This window comes from Mercurialis annua, linkage group LG6 (assembly GCF_937616625.2).
Source record: "Mercurialis annua linkage group LG6, ddMerAnnu1.2, whole genome shotgun sequence".
NCBI classification, from domain to species: domain Eukaryota; kingdom Viridiplantae; phylum Streptophyta; class Magnoliopsida; order Malpighiales; family Euphorbiaceae; genus Mercurialis; species Mercurialis annua.
The window spans coordinates 31,543,884-31,568,725 of NC_065575.1; the positions used below are offsets into that span (position 1 = coordinate 31,543,884).

The 24,842-nt window shown below is 31.3% G+C and overlaps 1 protein-coding gene across 3 annotated transcripts; it reads right to left on the reverse strand.

The window, feature by feature from the left end:
- Positions 1 to 6,113: 6,113 nt before the first annotated feature.
- LOC126686711 (protein TRANSPARENT TESTA 9-like) lies at positions 6,114 to 22,843 on the reverse strand. Of its 3 annotated transcripts, none has more exons than XM_050380908.2 (21): positions 22,452 to 22,839; positions 20,309 to 20,360; positions 20,115 to 20,191; positions 19,900 to 20,033; positions 19,690 to 19,786; positions 19,513 to 19,570; positions 18,507 to 18,615; positions 18,310 to 18,433; positions 18,038 to 18,224; positions 17,567 to 17,895; positions 16,631 to 16,719; positions 16,481 to 16,551; positions 12,420 to 12,530; positions 10,954 to 11,019; positions 10,647 to 10,784; positions 8,978 to 9,083; positions 8,814 to 8,885; positions 8,636 to 8,694; positions 7,365 to 7,524; positions 6,923 to 7,089; positions 6,114 to 6,750 (listed from the first exon to the last, which is right to left on the reverse strand). In XM_050380908.2, the coding sequence occupies exons 1-21, from the start codon at positions 22,502 to 22,504 to the stop codon at positions 6,427 to 6,429; spliced, it is 2,583 nt and encodes an 860-aa protein (XP_050236865.1). In that variant the 5' UTR covers positions 22,505 to 22,839; the 3' UTR covers positions 6,114 to 6,426. The 3 variants fall into 3 exon arrangements, with proteins under 3 accessions (XP_050236865.1, XP_050236867.1, XP_050236866.1); XM_050380910.2 differs by having other exon boundaries at positions 6,654 to 6,745; positions 22,452 to 22,842; XM_050380909.2 differs by lacking the exon at positions 6,114 to 6,750 and adding an exon at positions 6,762 to 6,796 and having other exon boundaries at positions 6,886 to 7,089; positions 22,452 to 22,843.
- Positions 22,844 to 24,842: the final 1,999 nt, after the last annotated feature.

The following is a 24,842-nucleotide window of genomic DNA, read 5'->3' on the forward strand; positions in this document are numbered from 1 at the left end:
ATATTTTTGGCAAAAATCCTCTATTTAATTGTTTTTTTTTTCAGCTCTACCCCTTTTAAAAAAAGTTACTAGACTAACCCTGTTCTATTATTGTTATTGTGCACCTGATTTAGTCAATTTCTCTCCCCACTTTCCCCACCCCCACTTCCTTCTTCTCCCTCACTTCTCCATCAATTTCTTTGGCATGCAGAGATGGGTACAAATAGCCGTTTTGGTGGTCGGTAACCTGAGTGCTAGACTTGTGGTGGTTGGTGGCCGGACCGCCGGCAACACTGCTTCCTCTGATACTGTTTAATAGAATTTTCTGTATATTGTTCTAAAAAATTTAAATCAAGTGAAATGAGATTTGTAGAATTGTAGTTACTCTTTTGAATGTATCTTTTAAAATTTAAAGAATATCATCAAGATTTGCAAAGTTGAATTTCAATCAGAGATTAAACAACAGATTAGCTAATTAATACCTAATGACTCGTCAATAAGAAAAACTCAAAGTGGCTCTAATTAAGTAGATTCACAGCATTAAACAAAAAAACTTTTTTTCCTCTCCCTCTCTCTCAAATAGAAAACCCTAGCCGTCACGCGTTTCTCCTTTGTTTTTCGCTTCGGCTGCCGTCAATGGTTTATTTTTGCCGTTGGCGGTAACCATTTCTTTTTTTATTGCTTTAGAATTAAATAAATGAACGACTCCTTTTCATCTTTTTTATTTTGGTTGGTAAATCTATCGACGAGGCGTATCAATTTCAATAGATATACAAATAAAAAATCAGAGATGGATCAAGCCCTTTCAAGATTGAAGATGAAATCGTTATAGGTTATATTAGTTTTTTTTTTTTTTGATAACTATTTTACAGTGATTGTCTTTCTGTTTTGAAAGTTTTGTTGTTCTTTCTATATGAAAAATTTGTTGTTTTTTATGAAGAGTTTGTGAGTCTTTTGTTAGACAGAAAAGGGTTGGATCTTATTGTGTTAGAGCGGTTATGTAATTTTGATTTTGTTTTGTAAGGCGATCTGCGAATCAAGGTTTATATCTTGTTCCATATCAGGTCATTAGAAACAGTTGTACCCTTTCTGAATTCTTACACCTGTAACTGCTCTTTATTATTAATGAAAGATTATTCGATTGTCAAAAAAAAGTAGATTTACAACAGTAACGTTTGTCCAACATTGTTTGTCATTGACGCCCTTCTTCCATTTGTCCAACATTGTTTGTCTTTTTAATTACAATTAGAAAAATCATTAATCATAGAAGCAGGTTAAATAATTACTACATACTAAACATAAAAAAAGAAGGCATTTGAAGCTAGGTCAAAGCAATGTCTTTTATTAAAGAAAATTTACATAATGTAAAAAGTATTATTTTAGTCATAATGTTAAATTGATATGCAGACAATTACTAAAGAAAATTTACATTCTTATCAAAATTCATGATATCATATTTTTAACTTTTTTTTGTATAAATATTGAATAAATTAAAATTTATCATAAAATTACAATCTTAAATGATGTTTTATGTGGAGATAATTTTGAAATTTATTATAATGTACAAATTGAATCTAGTTTTAAGTAAAATATATTTGACAGTCAATAATATTAAAAATCAACCAGATGTGAATCAGATGTGAACCTATATCAACTAAATTATCCTAATTCAATTTTTAATAAAATTTGTTTATTACTCTTTACAATTTTTAATGACATTTTATATAGAGAGAATTTATAAATTTAGTGTTATCACAAATTAAGTATCTCTTTTAAATAAAATATATTTGACACTTTGTAAAACCAAAACTCAACCTGATGAGAACCTGATGTGAACCTATCAACTGAACTATCTTAATTTAATTTTTAATAAATTTAATTTTACTTCTATTTACTCTCTTAAATGACATTTTATATACAATTTTGAGATTTAGTGTAATCACAAATTGAATATCTCTTTTAAGTGAAATATATTTGACAGTCTATAAAATTTGAAATTAACCTGATGTGAACCTATATAGACTGAACTACGTTAATTCAATTTTTAATAAAATTTGTATTGTTGTTTTTTCAATTTTAAATGACTTTTTATATAAAGAGAATTTTGAAATTTAGTGTAATCACAAATTGAATATTTCTTTTAAGTAAAATATATTTGACAGTCTATAAAACCAAAAATCAACCTGATATGAACCGGATGTGAACCTATATCAACTGAACTATTTTAATTCAATTTTTAATAAAATTTGTCTTGTTGTTTTTTACAATTTTAAATGACATTTTATATAGAGAGAATTTTGAATTTTAGTGTACGTAATCACAAATTGAATACTTCTTTTAGCGAAATATATTTGACAGTCTATAAACCGAAAATCAACCTGATGTGAACCGAATGTGAACCTATATCAAATGAACTACCTTAATTCAATTTACACATCACAGTGGTATGTGTAAATTCAATGTCAACTCAAAATCAACTTAATAGCGACTCAATATTAACTAAAAATAAACTTAAAATTAAATTTATAAAATAATAAATATAGTGAAAGTAAAATATATCTCTTTTATATGTGTGTGAAACAAAAATTTGTCTTCTTTCATTTCCTAGAGAAAGCATCTAGGTGGCCAAAATAATCAAATTTAAACAGATGTCAATCTTGTGTCTCTTTGACTTGTCTACTCTATTTCCATTCTATTTCTCGGTGAATTTGACATCACTATTCCTATATAATGAAGTAAAACTAAATAAAACCAGAAGATAAAAAAAATCAAACAAAATCCAACAGGTATTGCATCTGCGTAATTCAAACCATTTTTATACCTAAAAGAATAAATTAAATTAGTTTCAGAGATAGCGAAATGGATACGATCTCGATTCAGGAAGAAGAAATTGGAGGTGTGAGTTGAAATGGTAGGAATTGAAGATCATCAGAATCATCGGAATTCGTCTTCCTCCTCTTTATCGTCGCGTCAGATTTTTCTAAATACTAACGGTGGGCGGGGCTCCAAGAAGGTTCTGCTACTGCAAGTTATATTGATTTTCTTAAAGTTCATAAGTTTCAAATCTCAAATTAAATAAAGTATTATCGTCTCTACCATCCACAATATTTTCTCATCTCCGATGGTAGTGAGATCTTTGCTAACGGCAACATCGAGTTCTTCGCAAACGCCAATAACAACGACTCTACCAACATCAACGGCAACGGCGGTGCGATCTTCACTGGTCACCAGCAACAACGAGTTCATTAATATCAGCAGCGATGAATTCCTCGGCAGCGACGGAAATGAGTTCCTTGATCGGCAACTGTAGTATCGCATTTAATTAATATATAAAGGGTAAAACTGTCATATTTTGTTACAAAATCAATAAATTTTGAGTTGTGAGGAATTTTTGAAAACTTTTCAATTTTAGTGAGAGATTGCTGCAAAATTAAAAAAGCTGAGGTAAAAACAATAGGTAGGGCTATTTTTGTGTAGATTATGTCGATGAATAGTTCTTCAACTTGGTGAGAGATATTCGAAGGTTGTTTGGGCATGAATGGCAAATCCAAATGAAACATGTTCATCGAGAGGGAAATAGATTTCGTATTTGTTAGTGAATGGTGGTTTCGATCTTAACCTCCGGAAAAATCAATATCCTCAATTTAAGGACTTAGCCAAGGTGAGAGTAGAGGAAAATGGACATATATAAAACTCATGTTTTAATAAGGATTTAATTATCAAGCATTGGAAAAACATCTTAAGCATACTTTGTACTAATGTCTAGATACCTCACAAGAAACATTTTTAGAAGAGGCGAGTATTTTTGTTTTCAACCCCCAAAAAAAATTTAATTTTTTGATATTAAAACTATGGACTCAAACTGCTAAATAATTAAATTTCAATCAATTTGACCACTTATTATAACTTTGGGAAGCAAATGTAACTTTTCCCTAACCTTGTTTGAAATAAAGTCTGGCTGAGTGTCATTTTCAAAACATTTTTAAAAATTAAATCCATTTTATAGTATTCAATATAGTTTTATTCGTTATAACCACTAAACATTGAGGTTACTTGTGTAATTTTCCCTTTTATTTTTATCAAGAAAAAAAGTGCACAAAAAACACCAACTTCATACTACCAAACCATCAAAGAAAAATAAGGATAAACTCGTCAATTTTGGAAGGGAAAACCTACCAGAAGGTGCATCATATTAATGTAAAACTAGCATACTATCCGCGCGATGCAGCGGTTTATTAAGATTTATGTTATTATTATTAAAATTTAATGATATTTTTATGGGTTAATGTTACTATATAGTATGATGTTTAGCGTTTCTTTATTTACGCACAAATTATAAAACGTCTTATCTAATAGCATAACCTTTTATTATGTAGCATATATAGCATAAATATCTAAAATAACATTGTTTTGGTAAGCCACACAGCCAAGCACGATGTTACTTTACAAAAAATAAAGCATAAAATACATATCAAACTATATAATAAAAAATTTAAAAAGATTGTGCTAAATGATAAGACAAATTGTAATTTGTGCTTAAAATAAAAAAAACGCGAAATTTTGTTTTATTTAACACCATTTAAAAATAATGGTGATGTATGAATATTTTATCACATGAAAAATGGTACTATTATTTTTAAACACATGAAGTAATATTTTATTACATTACGAAAATATCAACATTAATAGATAAATTGTTATATATAGTCTATCTATAATTATGTACCTTATTAGGAATTTTATCATGAAAATTAATATAAATAAACATTTATTGTACCCAAGTACAAAATTATAAAAAAATTAAGAAAATTAATATATATTATAAATTTAATTTAAATTTATCATGTTTAAAATTATTAATTTACATTAAATATTTAAACTTTAAAATAATTTGTCCAAAATAATTGTAGATCAAATATAATAATTATATTCCAAAAAATGTAAATTATTAAATTACGGAATTACAAAATATAAAAATTAAAAATATTTTTTTTGGCACAAAAAATATTATTATGTTTTAATAATCTAAGTAATATTTATACAATGATGTTGATATTTTTACGATAAACATTTTTATGTTTCGATGCAGTAATTTTTTTTATTGCATTTTTTTTACGCAATATAAGACAAAAATATTAGCAATAGAGAAAATATATTTACATTTAAGTTGTAGCGTATAAATTGATTTATTATTTATATATCTAAGCTAATAATTATATTTTACGGTGAAGAAAAAAATTGAGTTATAAGTCCACTTTATCATTTTTAATTTAAATTTTACATATATGAAGTTTTATTTTATTTTTATTATACTATATATCTTTAAATTACAAATACACATAATGCATGTATATATAACAAATATTTTCATAAAATTCAAAATAAAATATAAGTACTTTCATAATTTTAATGTTTTATAGTAACTATTGTATTTTTTTCCTACCCCTAAATAAAACAAATAAATTGTAGAAAATATTATTTCATAAAAGATTTACAATTTATTTTTTTAATTTTTCAAAATTAATTAATTTGGTGAAAAATAAAATTTAGGCTTAATGTCCTAAAAAACCCCGATCTTTCATCCCTTTTTCAATCCTACCCTGACGTTGCAAATTTGTCAATTTTACCCCATTTTGCATTTTTTCATTTCAATTGTACCCTGAAGCATAAAATTGACCTTTATTTATTTGACAAAAATTCAAAAGAATTCTTCAAAAATGGTCAATTTAATATAAAAAGTTAATCTAATGCAAAAAGGATAAATTTAAAGAATTTTTGTCAAATAAAAAAAAAGTCAATTTTATGCTTTAGGGTACAATTGAAATGAAAAAATACAAAATAGGGTAAAATTGACTGATTTACAACGTCAGGGTAGAATTGAAAAGGGAATGAAAGGTCAGGATTTTTTAAGACATTAGGCCTAAAATTTAAGGATTGAAATGTAACTTTAATACATTGAAGAAGTTAAAACATAAACTTTTCCATCCTCTTTTGGCTTATTAGGCATTGGCTTTGACAAAGAAAAGGAACTGTTGACTTTTATGGTTAATTTATATGTCGTTTTCCATTTGCTTTCCTTTTTTTGCCGTTTGTTCTTGATGTCGTTTGTTCCTTAGGTTTCATGTATAGTATAATGGTGTACAAAAATCTTTTACTATGAACTTGGCTCAAATATACATTTATGTTACACATTACAATAATAGCAAAATTAAATCAAAAGGGGGAACCTAGGGTTAGAACAGCTAAAGAATGAAAAGATGGCTAAACTAACATATCACTGAAAAATAACCTATAGTACAAAGAATGGCACTAAGCTGGGGTGCTAATATACATTTTCGACATACCTCATATCGCCTTGTAGATATATACAAAGGGTGACCGGATAAAACATTCCCACCCGAAGCATATAGCAAACTATTTTTGGAAAACTGAAAACCAATTGCAAACTTACAATGAATCGGAAGGGATTGAGCTTGAGGACACAGCATCAGAACAACATAGAGGAGATTGGTTTGAAATATCAACAGCTCCTTGAATATCAAGCAACGGTTTTAATCTTCTCTCAACCTCGTCGTTTTGCAGATTTATCTCCTCAATGGTCATAGAGAAAGCAATCTTGCAAGATTCCTCATTCCGGAATGCTAAAGTCCATCTCCCATCAACTAATGGTTTGGTCTTTTTGGAGGCTACATATTTTTTAAGGTCGGCATAGGGTGGAAAGGTTGGACGGATGCGCAAGTGTAACCAAGGATGTGTGCCGTCAACTCTAGGCTTCAGGCAGAAAACAACACACTTGATTAGTGGATAAAAATAATCTCTGCCAAGCCGCAAGAACAAAAAAATGTGAATACCGATAAGAATCACAATAATGCATTCAATGCTTTAATTATATTTAAAATAGGCAACCTGATATCACAGAAAGAGCAAAATACAGATAACGTACATCAGAACCAGCCAAAGGAGCAATTAGACGGACAACCCCATATTGATGCTTCAGAGGTAGTTCTTCTGCAAGGAGGATCCAGCCGGATGTGCCCCAAGACATTGCTAGGAAGCAAAAGTGTCGTTCTTTACCTCTCTCAAATGCAATCCGACAAGGCACGGCATCAACTGCATATGGCAACAAGAGATTTTAACCCTTTAATCACATGATTGTCATGATGATATTACCTCAAAGACAATCAAATCAAACTTTAAGAGAACAAAATCACCCACTCTAAAAAAAAATAGTATTCTAAGAGGTTGAAAAGGGATATGCTATCGAAGTAGTGTTACAATTCACCATTTTAAAAATAGAAGACCGGAAAACCACACATGCAGGTACAAGCCCACAAAGACACATTATTATCATTATATGATGTATAAAGCACCACTTAAGAACTAACCAAGTTTCAATTCAATTCCTGGTTTAGGACATGAAATATCAAGGCCAGCAGTTCTAGCACGGGAGTTTTCAGGGGCATCAGTTGGGGGATATATAGGAGGCTGCTCAGGCAACACCCTGCCAAGGTAGAACAGTTGAACCTGATGAAGAAGTACAAACACCTAAGGCGGAAAGGGTGAAATATTAGAATCTATAGGAATGCTTAGGAAATGAAAAGATGCAATGCATATCATGTATGTATGCAATTTCTTAAACTACGTAGTATAGAGTTTCACCATTTCTTGTTTATTCCTTTTTTAAAATATAAATAATAAGACCTTTACCTCTCGAAGACGATTACTATTGTTTTGAATTTTCAGATTTAGTACTTATACTATTAAGGGTTAATTACAAAAAAGCATGACCGTGTTTTGCACTTACAGCACGAACTTTAAGACTTGGCAAAACCTCTCATCGATGTTCATTTTTTGGCAAACTGAAACACCGACCTTTTCTGTTGAAAAAATGCTGATGTAGCTGTCAGAATAGTGTATATTCTGGTGTTCACATCGGCAGTTTTCAACGAAGCCCGGTCTTCCGATTTGCCAAAGTATGAAAGTTGGTGATTAATTTTGCCAACTTTCAAAAAGTTTGTGATTTAATTGCATTTAACCCTAAAATTAATTACCTATGAAAACCATACAATTTTAATGGACTAAAGTGGTAATATTACAATGTCTTACTCGACATTTCAATGAAAACTCTAAAATTTAATGATCTAAAGCGTGTAGCATGGAGGAGTTGTAAGCAATCCTAACACACTGAAGGCCTAGTTTAGCATAGCTCTCCAAAATCACCATTTGATTTTCGTATTTTTGTATTTTATTTGTTAAATAAATTTCTTAAAATTTGCTTTCTCAAAACCAGTGATTGGGACTAGGAGAAGCTAAAAAAGTCCAGCTTCTATCAAAACCATTTTCCAGAAAAGTTAAAAAAAAAAAGAAACAAAGTGAAAGTTCACAAAAGTTCAAAATCTATATCCTGAAAGTTTTGCCAAACGCAGCCTAAAGCTAGTTTTTGAAAGAGTATGAACTTAGAAAGAAATTTAATGTCCAACTTTTGGAGGTAATTTGAAATTAACCTTATTTCTTCAAAGTGGTAATATATTAGCAATTCAACCAGCACAAATAGTCTCTTCCAAGACTCGAACATGCTGCAACGTTGACAGGAATCTGATCTACTGTAACTTCTTTTAGCTAGGAGTGATTTTTTTTTAAAAGAATAGGTACGCACCTTCACCAATTCACACATTCTTTCAGCGGCCTTTATTGATGACTCGTTATGAAGAGAATCTGCAAGGAAAACAATCATAAACAACAAAAGACTACCAAATCACACTCCATTTTGCTGCTCGGTGAAAACCAGAGTACATAATGCATTTCAAATTTATTCAATTTACAAGTTGCTTTACCATTACAAAAAGCCTTCTGTGAGGGCAAGAGTATGTCTTTTGGCTCTTTGCGAGGGGGTGAAGCTTCAATGGCTACAAGTACATTATTTGTTATTCAAATTAATAAGCAATTGGACAAAACGGTTCAACAGGTCATTGATGACATAAGAAGTTTCATCACATACCTCTTTTGCATTTTATCCATTCATCACATAGGACTGTCAGAAGAAGATCAGGCCACATACCTCTGGTCTCCTTTACAATAGCACTAGTACAATTGATGTATGAATCCTGCAAGACATTTTTTTCACAAAATAATCGATAACTGCCAGCTCGTCCAACAAAAAATGAGAAAACAAATCACATAAAATGTTGTATAATGATGTCCTCAAACATGACATAACCCTGATGTAAGATTGTCTAACTAGACCACATGTAGATAATTGCATAGTTTGCTGGGTTTTCAATGAATAATATTTTGGCATCAAGGAACCTGGAACATACAGAACACATGCAATATGTGTCTAAGACAGAATACAAATGTCCGAATGTCACTTTTTAAAAAAACTGCAACTATGTGGTGACCATTTATTATCAAAAAATATGATACTATCATCATCCAATCATATCCCTAGTTTATACCTTGCAAAAAAACTTAGTATAACGAGGACTTCCAATTTAAATTGCCAATAAATTGTTGACAATACATTCAAAATACAACTCCAAATCAGACATACAAAATTATTCAATTTATTTCTCATATCAAGAAAGTCCTAGTTCCTATTCGTACGTAATTGACCATTTCATTTACACTTTTTTCAACAATTTTACAAGTGCAATATCAGATAAAGAACAAGAATAAACTTAGTACTAGATGAGTGCCCCACTAGGCACTATCTCCAGGATCCAGCATGCATACACATTACAGTAACTGTCCACCTTTTACTGTCCCTTGGCCCGTGTCAGAAAAGAGTTATAATTTCATTAACTAGCCTCCCCCAAGAAAAGGATAAAAAGCTTATTACTTATGTCACAAGCCAGAAACTTGGCAGTTGGCATTGAATTATTTTGTTTTAATTTGTTTTTACATGTTTATCAAATACTTAGTTACTAACACTAGCCTTTCAAAAAAAAAAAGTTACTGACACTAAAATTTATGTTAAAAATATATGGGAAAAGGTGCAAAAATGACCCTAATGTATAGCCCGCGTCTCATGTTGGCACCTCATGTATTTCGGATCACTAAAATGACCCTAACGTCTTGAAAAAGTATCAAATATGACCCTTCCGTTAATATTTCAGTTCAACACCGTACTCAATTCTGTTTAACGCCATCCACTTTTTGTGTTTTTTTGATACTTTTTCTCAACGTTAGGGTCATATTTGAGATTCGAAATACATGAGGTGCCAACAAGAGACACGGGGTACACATGAGGGTCATATTTGCACCTTTTCCCAAAAAATATCAGAGACAATAGCAAGCTTCCTATAGAATTCAGCTACCAAAACGCAAGGCTCTCTAAATTTGGATATAATTTCTTCAAAATTGTCAATTTCAAGATTTATTCTGAATATATTTATTACTTAATAAAAAAAACAAATGCAAACTACACAGCAATTGGGTGTTGTGTTGATAATTAACAAGTTAAGAAGCATGGCATTAAAATGTTTGCTAGCATACAAATTAAGCAATCTATGTTTCAGTACTTCATAAAATATCAACTCCGTCTACAAAACTTTAGTAAATAAAGAGATGGTTAAAGTACAGCAAGCTAATTTGAAAGAAATAGGTTAAACCAACGCCATATTCATTTATAACCAGAAAGATAATACTTGATATAGAACATAATTTACCTTCAACAATTTCTCATACTGGTTATTGAACTCAGCTTCACTATATGGAAGTAGTTGACGCAAGAGCCAACCACCATCCCACAATGTCTCTGCAGATATATCGGACCGGCAAAAGAGACTGACCAGTGCATCAAGCACCTAGAAAACAAATTTCATTCAAGGAGACGGGAAAAAGCACATGCATAAAACAAAGCCCCAACAGTTTAAAAGCTAAATGAATTCTATGCATCAAAGCCAAGAACAAGGCTTGCGTGGCAAAAGAAAACAATTTAGAAGGCCCTGTTTAACTCCCAAGTAGACAATATACCTGAAATCTATGTACACGAGGGCTTGTTCCCACCTCTGGGTAATAGCATACTCCTCCATGCAGCTCCTGTTGGAAACAATTAAATGCAAAATGGAGCATAAATTCGATCATCATGCCAACAGCTTCTCACAAAATAAGGTGTGAACATGCTATGAAAATTAATGCACTTCTGTTTTCCATGCAACTTTAGTTTAAAATCAAAGAGTGCTTTGACAACATCCAGAAGTATTTGAAGAACTGATTTCAATGTATATGAACTTAATCTATACGTATGAATTCAAAAATTAAGAGGATTTTGGTCTTAGTAAAAAATTAGTCCTAAATTTTAGTGGTGGACAACTTTAAGAGCATAAATATCAGTTATTCAGTTATAGATTTTACATATTAGATATAAGTATAACTAATCTATACTTATTCACATATGTAATCCAATTAGTAAAGCCTATAAAGTATAGACAGAAACATTCCCAAGATCAAAGTGCTACATTAACCAACAGACAGGATTACAAGCATTTTTTGTTATGATAAATGGTTAGAATATGGCCAGAAGCATTTAGAGCAAAGTTACTTTAAAACGGGTAATAGACACTGGGGTACCCAAACTATCGCTATATTTCATTTTGGTCACCGAACTTTGATTTTTCTTCCTTTTGGTTACCAAACTTTAAAATAATTTCAACAGAGGTTTGTAGGCTAAAATGACGACATGGCAGATGGATTTTAACACTCGGCAATCGTTTTTTACTTGTATTATCATGAAAACTTGTCACTTATGCATATTTCTATTCAACAAGGAGTTTTCCGGCCAAATTAAGCAAAAAAGGAGAAAAATTCGGCTGGCAATTAAAGGCTGATAACCAAATAGAAAAAAAAAAATCGGTAACCAAATTGAAAAAGAATTAGAGTTTAGTAACCAAAAAAAAATATCAAAGTTTAGTCAACAAAATGATATATTCTGATACTTTGGGTACCCTATTACACTAAAAAAAATAATAACTCTAGTACACAGAACGACAACAGCATGCATAAAATCCTTAACTAAGTGGTATGGGAAAAGCACGTTGGAAATTTGAATAGGCTTCCTCAAACTGTATAGTGGGAACAAAACAATGATATACCATATATTATACACTGTTGCAGCTTGCTGATACAGTGGGAAAAAAAAACAATTAAATGCAATCAACATATATTTCCAACATCTCATAAGCATAATACCTTAAACTCAGTATTAAATAATCAATCCAAAGAAGAAGTTTGTTATATGACAATAGTAATGACATTTATATTACTACTTCTTGTTTGACTCTTATTTCATACTTGTTTACACACCAGACTACAAATAGTAACAACCAACCCTTCTAATTGATGGATAAATATAACAATGAATACCAATTGCAAATTGCCAAAGCTGTAGCAATTACTAACAACACTCATAAGGGAAAAAGAGGCAGTAATGCGGGCATTACCTTCAGTTTTTGTAGATAGCCATCAAGCTCATTACTGAAAGAATCTCTAGAAAAACCAAGCTCTGAAGCAAAAAGTTGATCTTCACCGGAGCCTTCACCAACCAATGCTTGCTTTAGAGAAGGGGAAAGCATTTTAGCTTCATCTCCTTAAGACAAATTATAGGTAATAACTGTCCTCAAACATATATACTAAATCTACAATCATCCTTTACCATGAAGCAATATTTTCAAATGCTACATTGTCGATAAAAAAGTTTACAAATTAAGTATAGAAATTAACAAAAGAAAAATTTGGAATTTTGGCTATTATTAAATAAGACGCTAATGAACAGAAGCACTCTATACCTAGGCTTAAAGTTGGCAAATTTGTATAAACTTTGGATTCAATACAAGATCATAGAAAAGTAAACTGTTACAAGTAATAAAACTATAATATGACCCTCACCTATCTTAATTTTTAGGTTGATTGATAATTTGATATGTTATCGAAGCCCCTATGATCGAAAGGAGAAAAGTTCGATCGTTGGCAGCCACATTTCGTTATTTATATATTTGAGCACAAGGTGAGGTGGATCTGCACTTGTTCACACTTTAAGTCCAATGAGCATTCGCATGCAGGAGTGCGTTAAAAATAATAAAACTATAATTAAAATCTCACTTAAGAACTTAAACTTTTGATTGATTGATTGTTTGATAATGACATTAAGGCCCATTTCAACATCATCGCTGAATTACAGAGTTGGATACTAAGTAATCAATATATTCAAGTATTATTTTATTTCAAAAAAATTAATTGCAAGTTTAAAATCATCAAAATTCAGAAATGATTTTGCATAAGACAATTATGATCAGAAACTCCTTTGATGTTTTACACTGATTAAATTTATAGATAACACACATACAAGCACACACAAGCAAGTAAAGCTTAATACAAGCATGATTTCACTTTTGGTTTTCCTTCAAACCGTGAAACTAATATCACCAAAATGCAAAAGTCAAGCACTATGACCACACTAAAATGAATTACAAACTACAAATTGCAACCAGGAGGAGCATAATTGGTAAGACACTTGAACATCATCAACAAATTAATTTTATTAAATTTATATACTATATATACCCTATGTTACCCGGACTTTAATACAGATGTCCAAGTCGGACACATATCCGCATGTCCGACTCTTTAATGTTCTAATTTCAAAATACGGGGATACGGATCTGAATAGGACACAGGTGCGGGGATCCGTCAAATTAGAGAAAATAGAATAACTATAGTAAAATAAATATGCATACCTTCGTTGGAGGATTTATATGATTCTTTTGCTAGTTAATAATTTAATAGTTTAAATTTTATTTTATGGACTTAAATTTATTTTTAATTTATCATTAGAAGGCTAAATTGGCCCTTTTTGCTAAAAAAGACAGTCATTTGAAAAGTTAAACACTTTATGATATTAAGAAAAACCATTTATGTAGAATAAAGCCCTTAAATGTAAAATGCCGTTGGTTTTAGGCTGGCAAAAAGAGGCCCGTTAAGACAATAAGAGAATCTTTATTCTCTTTCCCTAACCTATTCCAATTTTTTAACCCTAGATAGAGCAACGGCGCCACTGGCTAATCTTTAATCACTTCTTCTTCCTGCATCTGATTTTTCGTCTGATTTTTCTTGAAGAGTATGAATGCACACAAATGTCCGACCCAGATCTTGTGTCGTGTCCCGTGTCATGTCAAGTCGAAACAGGTAAGGTGACCTAAAATAGCGAGTCCGGGTATCAGAGTATATACTCATTCCTAAACTTAAAAAAGTTAAGAAGGCCAGGCTAAGTTTGATAACACCCAAATCAAGGCCATGGATGTAAGAATATGGACAATACTGGAACAATAAACACATGAAATATCAGCAGAAATTGACACTTCAGGTGCATCAGAAAGGAACAATTAAGAAAAAGATAAATCTAAGGAAATCTCAAATGCAATTTGCTTGTGCAGATAAATTTAAATGACGAAGCTTGCGACTAAAATAAAAAAAAACAAGTGGCAGAAGCATTGAAAATTCTGATTCAGCATCATGAAAAATGTTATCCCAAATTAGAAGACATAATGACTACTACTTAAACCTCCTTTCACACCCCACCCCGTTCCCCCCGTCTTCCATTGAGATGCCCTTTTTCACTCTTCTTATTATGCAGATCTTCTTGGGGCTAGTTATATTTTTAGACTCTGGTCAATAAATTTTCAATATTATTGCTCCTAGCTACAAGTATACACTTGACAAGAACTCTTTAATCCTTCCACTAAACTCTCAAATACAATCAATCATTCAAAACAAGCTTAAGCAGCCCAAAATTCATACTGATTGGACAAATTGTGTTATTAATAATTCAATATAACTTTTTTTCTCCTCTCTAATTACTTATCAGAGATAATTGAACAGCTAAATCAAAAAGGAAACCTTCGGCCCTTTTGAAGTTAAAATAAAAACAAAAAGTGCACTAAATATAAGCTATATCAATTTAAGCACATGTTCATGTCTTATAGCTCATCAACTACATAACTCTCCACCCAAAATCCTAAACGCAAAGTTGAAGAAACAGAAAATAAATTTATGCTTATTGTTGAATTGTGCAACAAAGGATCACATGCAGGAATCAAGAGCATGGATAATGCTGAATTAATAGCTGAAGATGGGGTTTCTTCTCTCTTTAGCTTTCTATATCTCTTCCCTCTCAACAGGGTGTTTATATCTTAACTGAAAGAAACTAAACCATTTGATATTAAATTGGAAACTGAACATTTGGCTGAAGTATTTATCTTCTTTCTGAAACATATTAGCATTTGACTATCCTCTTAATTTTGAGAAGAATACTTGGTATATTCATAGTTGTCAAATCGAGAATCGAAATGCTTGATTGGTGAATCGAGAATCGGGAATCGAATCGTAAGATTCGGTTTATGTTCCTAATATTATTGAAAAAATATTTGCTTGCATAAATTATAGGCCTAATGTCTTAAAAAAACCCGACCTTTTAGCCCCTTTTCAATTATACCCTGACGTTGAAAATTTGTCAATTTTACCCTATTTTGCATTTTTGTGTTTCAATTATACCCTGAAATATTAAATTAACGTCTTTTTTACTTGAAAAAAAATTTAAAAACATCCTCCATGTCTAGCATATATTAATTGTATGTTTTTAAAATTTATTTAAATTTAGTTAAATTAATTAAGAATTTAAAATAGTGTTAATTTGATTATGGTTTTTAGTTAGTTTTTAATAATAAAGGACTTATTTGTACTTTTTTGAAGAAAAAAGAATTTAATTTCATCTTTAGACTTAGTTAATTGAATGATTTCATCATTTAAGTAAAAAAATTAACAAAAATTAAAAAATTGGGGTACAATTGAAAACGGAAAATTCAAAAGTGGGTATAATTGACAATTTTTCAACGTCGGGGTGGAATTGAAAAAAAGTCTAAAGGTGAGGGGTTTTTGAGTGATTAGGCCTAAATTATATGTAAATTTTTACATATTTCTAAAATTTGAACTATATAATTATTTAACACACGAAAGTCTTAACAAATAAAATTAAAATAATTTAAGCAAAATGTTTGACAAACTAACTATTGTTTCTCTAATGTTTTTATTTGAAAATATTATTTTGATTTAAGAAGGTAAGGAATAAGTTGCTTTCAAATTCTTTACATTTACTAAAATCTTCTTATTTTCTTTTTTAATTTATGGTATACGAAAAGACATAATTTGAATAATTATCTTTTTATCTATTATTTTCTAATTTTTTTATTTTTTTGTTTTATTTAATGAATCGTAGTGAATCGCATGAATTGTAGATTCACTATAGATTCGGTAGATTCGGTACCGATTCAGTGTAATTTAAGATTCACTCAGAGATTCGAATCGATTTGGGGGTGAATTGAATCGAATCGTAAGATTCGAATCGTGAATCGTACGATTTTGATAACAGTGGGTATATTCACGTGACAAAAGCAATATATACTCAGCAATACTGATGTAAGAGTTCATGAAATTTATTTCCTTAACTTACCAGTAAAAGTTTCTTATGTTGCTTGCGCTGTGGCAGAATGCCAAGAGCATCTAGCATTGTTTCATCCAATTCTGCAAATGAGGATGTTAAATGAGATGATGGAAACAGATATCAATATAGAAAGAGAAGCATAAGCAGATAAGTCAATACCTTTTGTTTGCAATAGTGTAGCCAGCACACTCAAAGAACCCAGAACTTGTAAATCATCACCATTAGTAATGAAAGAAAGCAATGCGTACCTACAAATGTCATAACATCACAATAAGACACAAAAAGGCAAAAACCAAACTTGAAAATATATTCCTCAACAATAAAGTGGATAGAGACAAACCAAAATTGATAATATATTCCCCAACAATAAACTGGACAAAGAAAAGATCCAAGTTACCTAAGTGAACTCTACAAGTTATGTGTGCGCATTCGGTTCAAACCAAACCAAACCGAAGTAAATTTTTTACTTTTTTTACTAAACCGAATTGATTTTATAATAATCAGAAATGCTTCATACCAAATTGAACCAAACCAGTCGGATTCTATTGATTTTTGGTTCGGTTTGATTTGTACCAAAATTAAATTGAAAGTTTTTACGTCAAAATCGAATTCAAAAACTAATTTGTACCATGACTATAGTTGTATCTCCTTATCATCAATATTATTGTGCGTTTTTAAGACAACTATTCATAGCAACTCTAGCAAGCAAACCAGCAGCATACTTATGCAGGTCTCTCAGATTAGAGACATTGGTTATGCAACAAGAATAATTGGAAGGGCCATACTAAACACCAGCAAAAATGTCAACAGGATGACAAAAAAAACTATAGCACACACCCTAGAAACAAAGAAATGAAGAATAACAATAAGACATTTTTCTAAATTTCCATGACCATTCACAAAAGCCTAATGATTGGATGAGTTTGCAGACAGAATGTTATGGCACAAGGAGAAAAGAACTTAGTTTGAAATCAAATACATCGTCACAGGTATGGCATTATAGGCAAAGACAGGTCTGGTTGAGAGAAGTACACAAAAAAAATGTTTCGTTTATTAAACACAACCACAATACCGTGACAAAATGATTTTTCTTACCTCAAAGACCCGTATGAACTACTACATTCATTTTGCAAGACAATTTCTTCTGGATTAACTTGTGAAGAACTAGCGGCATTTGGCAAAGTCACTTTCAGACAACCATCAAACTCTACGATATTACCATTATCTGACTGGTCAGCTTCACTTGTATAACTATGATCAGACACATGTCCGTTGACCTTAGCTTCAGATTTTGGAATAAAAACTTCTGGTGGACAAAAGAAAGCAGCAGCAATGGCATTCGCCAAATCCTTTATTTTAACTATGCGTAAGATGCAACAAAGTAAATACAGAGAAGTGATGGCATCAATCTGTGTTTCCTGGACCTGCATACACAAGCTACAAAAGTTAAATAAGGGGAAAAACATAATATATAGTCAAAAGAAGCATCAAGAGACTGATATAACAGACTGTCAGGGCCAGGAAAAATAAACAAATGAAAGCATGCAAACGGATATTTATTTTTACATTAACAGCATCCAATCTCAAGGATGGAAGTAGCAATGGAAGTATCAGAAATTCCAACATGTTGTCTGTTATTAACTTTCCAACATCAGGAATTCCAGCAGATATGACATCACTAAAATAGTAAAGCTTATCCTCAATTTCATCCACAGCAGCAATCATTATGGCGTTTGCATCTGTATCTGGCTTTCTGTTGCAGAAATCAAAAGAACACAATTAGGAGTTAAAAGACTTTCGACCAACTGTTATAATAAGGTTAAATATGTCACTCTTACTTTGTAACTTCAGAGACCAATCCATTTAAATCAACGCATTGCTTCCGAAAAAATGTCACCAAGTTTGAAAAATAATTAGAATGAGGCTGCTTGGCAACAAATCTATTCACGGACTCATCTCCAACTGCGAACAAAAAGGCAGTAGAAATTAAACTTGCCACATTTGAAGACATATACAAGAGCAGAAAGCAACTCACCATGATAAACATTTAATGTCAAAGCACGTACTGCAGTCCGAATCATACTTTCTTCATGGAAAGCAAACCGTATTGCCTCTACATACAGTGGAAAAGAAACCACATCGTCCTACATGCAGAGAAAAATAATAATTAACTTGTAGGGATGTAGACAAAAATGGAATTAAAACCAGCATCTGCGAAATATTTGCATTTCAACAAGTGCAAAATTGATTCTTATAGAATGATTGATGCCCTCGTGATCACTATGTACACTTCCTAGTTGGAATACTCAGAACGAGCCGTATAACTCATGGTTACAATAATTTCCACACAACAACAAATGTTCAAAAGGAGTTAGTAGTGTCATTCATGCAGCTTCATGTGTCATTTAGTCAATTGATTCTCAACAACTTGAACAAAAAGCATGGCGGTAGGTTGAATTAGACCTATGATGCGCAGAAACCTTAAGAAATGAATTTTTCCCATTTCGGAAACGTTTCTGTTTTTGAGACTCTCAGAAACTCTTAGGAAATGTTTTGGGGCCGTTTCTGCAAATAATAAGAGTTAGATACCCATTTTCTAATATATAATATATCAACACCCTCTAATCATTTTAGTTTTGTTGGACTATATTATATTTTTATTATAATTGTAGAACTTTAAAATATTCATTTCAATTATAGTTGTGGAATTTTATAGACAAGTTCTAATTAGTTATGAACTCAGATTTTAATCGAAATCGACTATTTATTTTACTAATTGTCATAGTATTCTATTTTGTATGAAAAATATTTTTTATAAATAAAATTTATTATATGTAAAATTTTAGAACTTTTAATTTTTATAAGTATGTCCCTATATTTTTATTATTTACACTTTTTTCCCAAGTTTCCGTTTCCTATATCTTGGAGAAAGCCGTTTCACAGTATCCGTTTCCATGCAACATATATACACTAGCAGAGAAAATAAGAAACAAAAATTCCATTTGCAAGGAGCAATCAAATCATAGACAAGTACAACGTACATTTTGAGTCTTAACAAGCAGAGAAATCGTATTCTTGTTCAACTTTCCACTTATCGCTCTTCATGAACCAGAACATGCCATTAGAATTTCAGAATAACCCATCAATTGTAAAGATTGAAAATACACATATAAAGAACATAACTGCAAGCAGGAGAACTCAAATTATAGAGAACACACCTTAAGAATGAAATGTAGTACGACAATAGCTCGTCATGACGGAAGTCAAACTTATAAGTAATTAAGAAGTTAATATGTTCATTGCTAAACATGTAATCTGCAAATTTACCAAAGTTTCTTTAGAACTCCATATATGCTCGGCAATGAAATTAAAAACGAAAATGCTATAGAGCTTCCTCAACAAGGAATTTTTTTCAAGAACCAACTTACAAATTGCATGTTCAGATTTAAGATTCTGAATCATAATGCTCATTGTCTGCAATAATTGAAGTGAAACAGACACTGCTCTACATATCTTTAGAATTCGTACAAACTCCCCCATGACTTGCTTCTCCATAAATAATCTTAGAGGGCATAGCAAACATAAATTAGTCATAACTCAAACTATAAAATTGAATAGAAAATACAGTAGTAAAAGGTCTCACTCAAAGAATTTAGTATCATGTTGATCACCATAAGTTATCAATTCTGCTATGGATCTCAGTGCCTCAATAACAAAATCCTTCAAAATGGAAGATAAATTTGATAGCATTAGACAAAAAGAAGAGAGATGAGCTGTGATAGCATTCTGGCTGTAAAGTAAATGAAATTTAAAATTAAAAGATATGATATCATCCACCTTATTAACCTCATTTACAGTTTGAGTTTTCTGGAGCTGATCAGTTAAATATCTGCACAAGACAAATAAAGAATTGATGTGAAATAAATTAAAGCTCTTATCATCAATGAGATCCATGATACAAATGCGGAACTCAAGAAAAAAAGAAAGTTTATATACTAAAGAAACTTGGAATATAGTCTACACTTTATATGGTTCTTAAATGGGACTTTACGAAGTATCTTATTCTCGCAAACATGTTTATTCGAATTAATAAGCTACCAGTTTAATGTCGTAAGTCGGAAATTAGTCGCAATTTCCAGCCTTGATAGAAAAACATTTAGGTGTTTTAAGGCTTAAATTATTGTTTCACTACCATACATTTGACACAGAGTATATTCCATAAAAACAATTCTATCCCGGGGTCTAAGATATTTGCAAAGAAAATCAGAGGTGTCCAAATCCTTAATGAAGTATACTTGTTTTCAGACCAATGATTCAAGGTTTACAACACCATCACCCTGTATGTGGTACATTATGGTACACTGTACAGGGATGGGTACATGGTTCCATATTTTTTCATGGTATGCAGATCGAGAGGGTAGTTTTAGTTGGATCACTATTTAGGATTGCATTTCATTGTTTGTTTCAGAGAAATTCCTTTACATATATGATATATCTACCTAATAATAAGTTAATTGCTTCAAATAAATTAATTTAAAAAAGTTTTATCCTCCATATGTATAAGAGGCACCATTCAACAATTCTATTCTTTTAAAATCAAATATCTTATATCATATTTGTTAATTAAATATTTACCAATTCAAAAAGTCCAACTTATACAAGAAACAAATACCTGTTTTTCCAACAAAATTAGCGTGTAAGATTTAAGTTTTATTTATCTGTTTCTAATCCTATTATCTGTTGTCTTTAGGATCGCAACATCTTATGTTCAATGCACAAATGTACCACATTTTGGGAACATGAGATCCGGATTGCAGTTCCATGACAAGCAGGAGATGCTAGTGACCCTGGTTTAGGATCAATTAGAACCTAAATTCTATAGTCAATGCTTGCAGTAATTCTATTTATATTTTCAGATTCTTTCAGCAATTGAACATAAGGTGCAATGGTGAAGGGAACCTTGAGCGTGCTGCTCAAGAACTTCTAAAAATATGTTTGCACTTCCACTGAGGATAGTGCTTAGGAAAGTGCCTTTTTAAATATGCAAATGCAAGACTAGGAAAAACTGTACCCCGAAGGCAAATGAGTTAACAATACGATAATCTCTTTATTTATTCCCTTACTATTGCCAATAACTGGATCTAAAACCCTGCAAATAAGTGCAGATCTCAACTTCCCCACTCTTTTGTTTGTTACCAAAGTATACCACTAATCTACGCTTTTAATATAAGTAGCCTGAAGACCAGTCCCTGTGGTAGCCTAGCAAGTTATTATTCCAAAGAACCGCCGTGAGCAAGATGGAGAGGAACAGTCATTTTAATGTAGTGATAGTTTAAGAATCGCAGTAACTAGAGTCCTACTCCTGCTACGGACGAAATTAAACTCTAATATCTTTTAAGTTCTAATCCTAAGACAGAATCAAGTATATCTAACAGAAAAACTATTCAACCACTTAAAACGCACACATTAATATAAGAACACAACATAAGGTTTCCTAAAGGGGTGTTAGGAGGATTTTCTAAGCAAATAATAAGTAAAAGGGGATAAGGATTGTCAACAATAACATTAGGAGTTTAAGAAGATATTGTACGAGTTCATACATATTGACACGACATCGAGTTCCAATTGATACAAATGAAGCTTACGAAATAACGGAATAATTTAGGTTCGACATAGCAAGCCTCAACTATGAGCAACAATAAGTCAATGACATTGCTCACTAAATACATAAAACTCCCTACATACTTACATACGAACTATTTTCTAACTTATTGAATCATCATGAACACCTAATCTCCAGGATTTTAACCAGTTCGAGATTTTCATACACCTATCCTACTGACCTAACCAGTTCGAGATTTTCATAACTACAAAATTCAATAATCAGCTAAAACAACTGCGTCCTATTAATACAAAAATCAACAAATTATTCAATTACGCATTAATAGAAGCAATCTCAAATCAAAAATAAAATATTAACCTGAGTTCATCCAAAGAGAAACGATCTCTGGATCTCCAAAAAGAAAACCACATGATTGTGCGATCAAATCGTCCTCTTCCTCGGCATCGATTACTAACATAAAATCATCTCCCTGCAGAAATTACAATTTTTGATCGGAAAAAAAGGACACTCGCACTGATTGTTTTCAATTAAGATCAAGAACTGTGGATTTGATTAGATAATAATTATAGTTATTAATTAAGAATTAAAATTCGTAATACAGTTCTCGAAGATTTTTTATTTTGAATGTGATTATGAATTTATGATTTTGAAGTATAGAAACAAAAACATGATATCCAGTGATGGAGGGAGTGGCGGTCGATCTTGAGATTTTTACATAAATATCAAAGAAACATAAAATATTTACAAAAATATTATTTGAAATTTCACTTTACAAAAAAATAATCTATATAAACTTATTTACAAAACTATTATATATTTAAACTTATTTAAAATACTATATGTATCTCTCTTTTTTAACAAAAAAATAGTTCATTTAAAATTGCAGATCTAAAATAATTTTCTGAAACATGCGTGAAAGTTCACTTTACAATAATACAGTCTATATAGATTTATTTACAAAATTAATCTGTATTTAAATTTATTAAATATACTATATGTATCTCTCTTTTTTAACAAAAAAATAGCTCATTTAAAATTGCACATGTAAAATAATTTTCTGAAAAATTACACCACCTTCGTATTTACATAAAATTACATACAAAGTCCACAATAATATATAATATACTATTTACATATAATTAATATACTATTAATGTACAAATTTATTCAACAAAAATTAACACTTCAAGTGAAAATGACAGATTTGCAAACCAAATATGATAATCTTTCAGCAAAATTTTGTGTATATTTAGTACAGAATTTCGTATATAAGTCATATATAAATTTTTATTAAAAAATGAGTACCACCATTGTAATACCCCAAAATAATTAATTTGCTAACTGGACCACGTGTCCAGTTTTGATTCGCCATAGTGGCGATATCAGAAGAATTTCTGAAAGGATAAAGTAAATAAGTTTCAAGTAGGTCGGTTTTGGGAAATTAACTGTGAGAAAATGGAAATTTTAGATTTGACGGGAAAGTATTAATATCGAGCTTCGTATTATTTATCGGGTGTAAACAATACGTATAAGTCATAATAAAAGAAGTTAACAATTTAGCTATGGACTAAATCGTACAAAATAAAAGTTTAAAGGATAAATGATAATAAACAAAAAAACAAGAACCAAAGTGAGCTTTTGACCTTAATATATAAGGTTTGAGATACGAATGAAGAATCAGGAAGAGAAGAGAAGATTACAGAAGCTTTAAATGATCGATACCGTCGTTTCGCCGCCGTTTCTCCGTTCGACGTCCGATTCGCGTGATTTTCGCGGCAATCTCTTCAGAATCGAGAGATCTATCGATCCTAAGCTCCGTTTCAAGGTAAATCTTCGAGATTTTTGGTTAAAAATCGATAATAAGGGGTTGTTTTAAGGTTTATGGTGTACGATATTAGTTCGATTTTGACGTTTTTGAAGAAACGAGAATTCGGGTTTTGTTGGAAACGATGTTTTATACGTATGGAGCATGACGGGGTGCGGCGAAACAGCCCGGAAACGACGTTTCCGGGGCTGTGCATAGCGGTCAGCTATGCGCGCGCATAGCCATGCCATGCGCCCGGCCAAACTATGCGAGCGCATAGTCATGCTATGCGCCCGCACAGTGGGTCCAGAGAACCGAAGTGGATTTTTGACCTAGTTTGACCGAAATTTCGATAACTTTGAATATTAAACCCTAAAATTCAATTAAAGACCCCGATAACTTAAACAGTAAGATTTAGCTCGACGTTTACGCGAGTAACGATAATGAAAAACGTTAAGGAAATTATATAATTTTCGAATACAAGGAATGGTATTCGATAAGTCGTGGGTACGAATAGGAGTTACTGAATACGTGAATAATACTAAGAAAGAAACCAAAACCTAAATTATGAAAGTATTATATGTATAAACACGTGATTTACGTCTGACTATTAAACGTTAATTAATATGTATCTGACGTACGACCGAGCAGTGAGGGCACTAGAGGTGGAATAGTACGAGCATACCACCACATCGATTTCATTATAGAGTGGATAGTGGTCACAGTGAGTTGCACTTTACTTTCGTGTATTATATAATAAAGTTATTTTATATAGATATGTATACTGTTTTTACGCATCGCATGTTATATGATTTGATTAAATGCTATATGTTTCTATCAAGTTATATACGAGAACTAGTATGCGATCCGAAGAAACTAGCTACCTATTGGGTGTCAATAGGCTGTGTGATCACCAGTATTGAGTCAGTCTAGTGTGTTTGCAT

Coding starts and splice junctions, on each gene's coding strand:
- LOC126686711 (XM_050380908.2), bottom strand. CDS start 22,504: ATGTGGTTTTCTTTTTGGAGATCCAGAGATCGTTTCTCTTTGGATGAA. Junction 19,571..19,689: donor TACTACATTTCATTCTTAAG/GTGTGTTCTCTA, acceptor TGGTTCATGAAG/AGCGATAAGTGGAAAGTTGA. Junction 6,751..6,922: donor CTCCTTTGGCTGGTTCTGAT/GTACGTTATCTG, acceptor TTCTGCCTGAAG/CCTAGAGTTGACGGCACACA.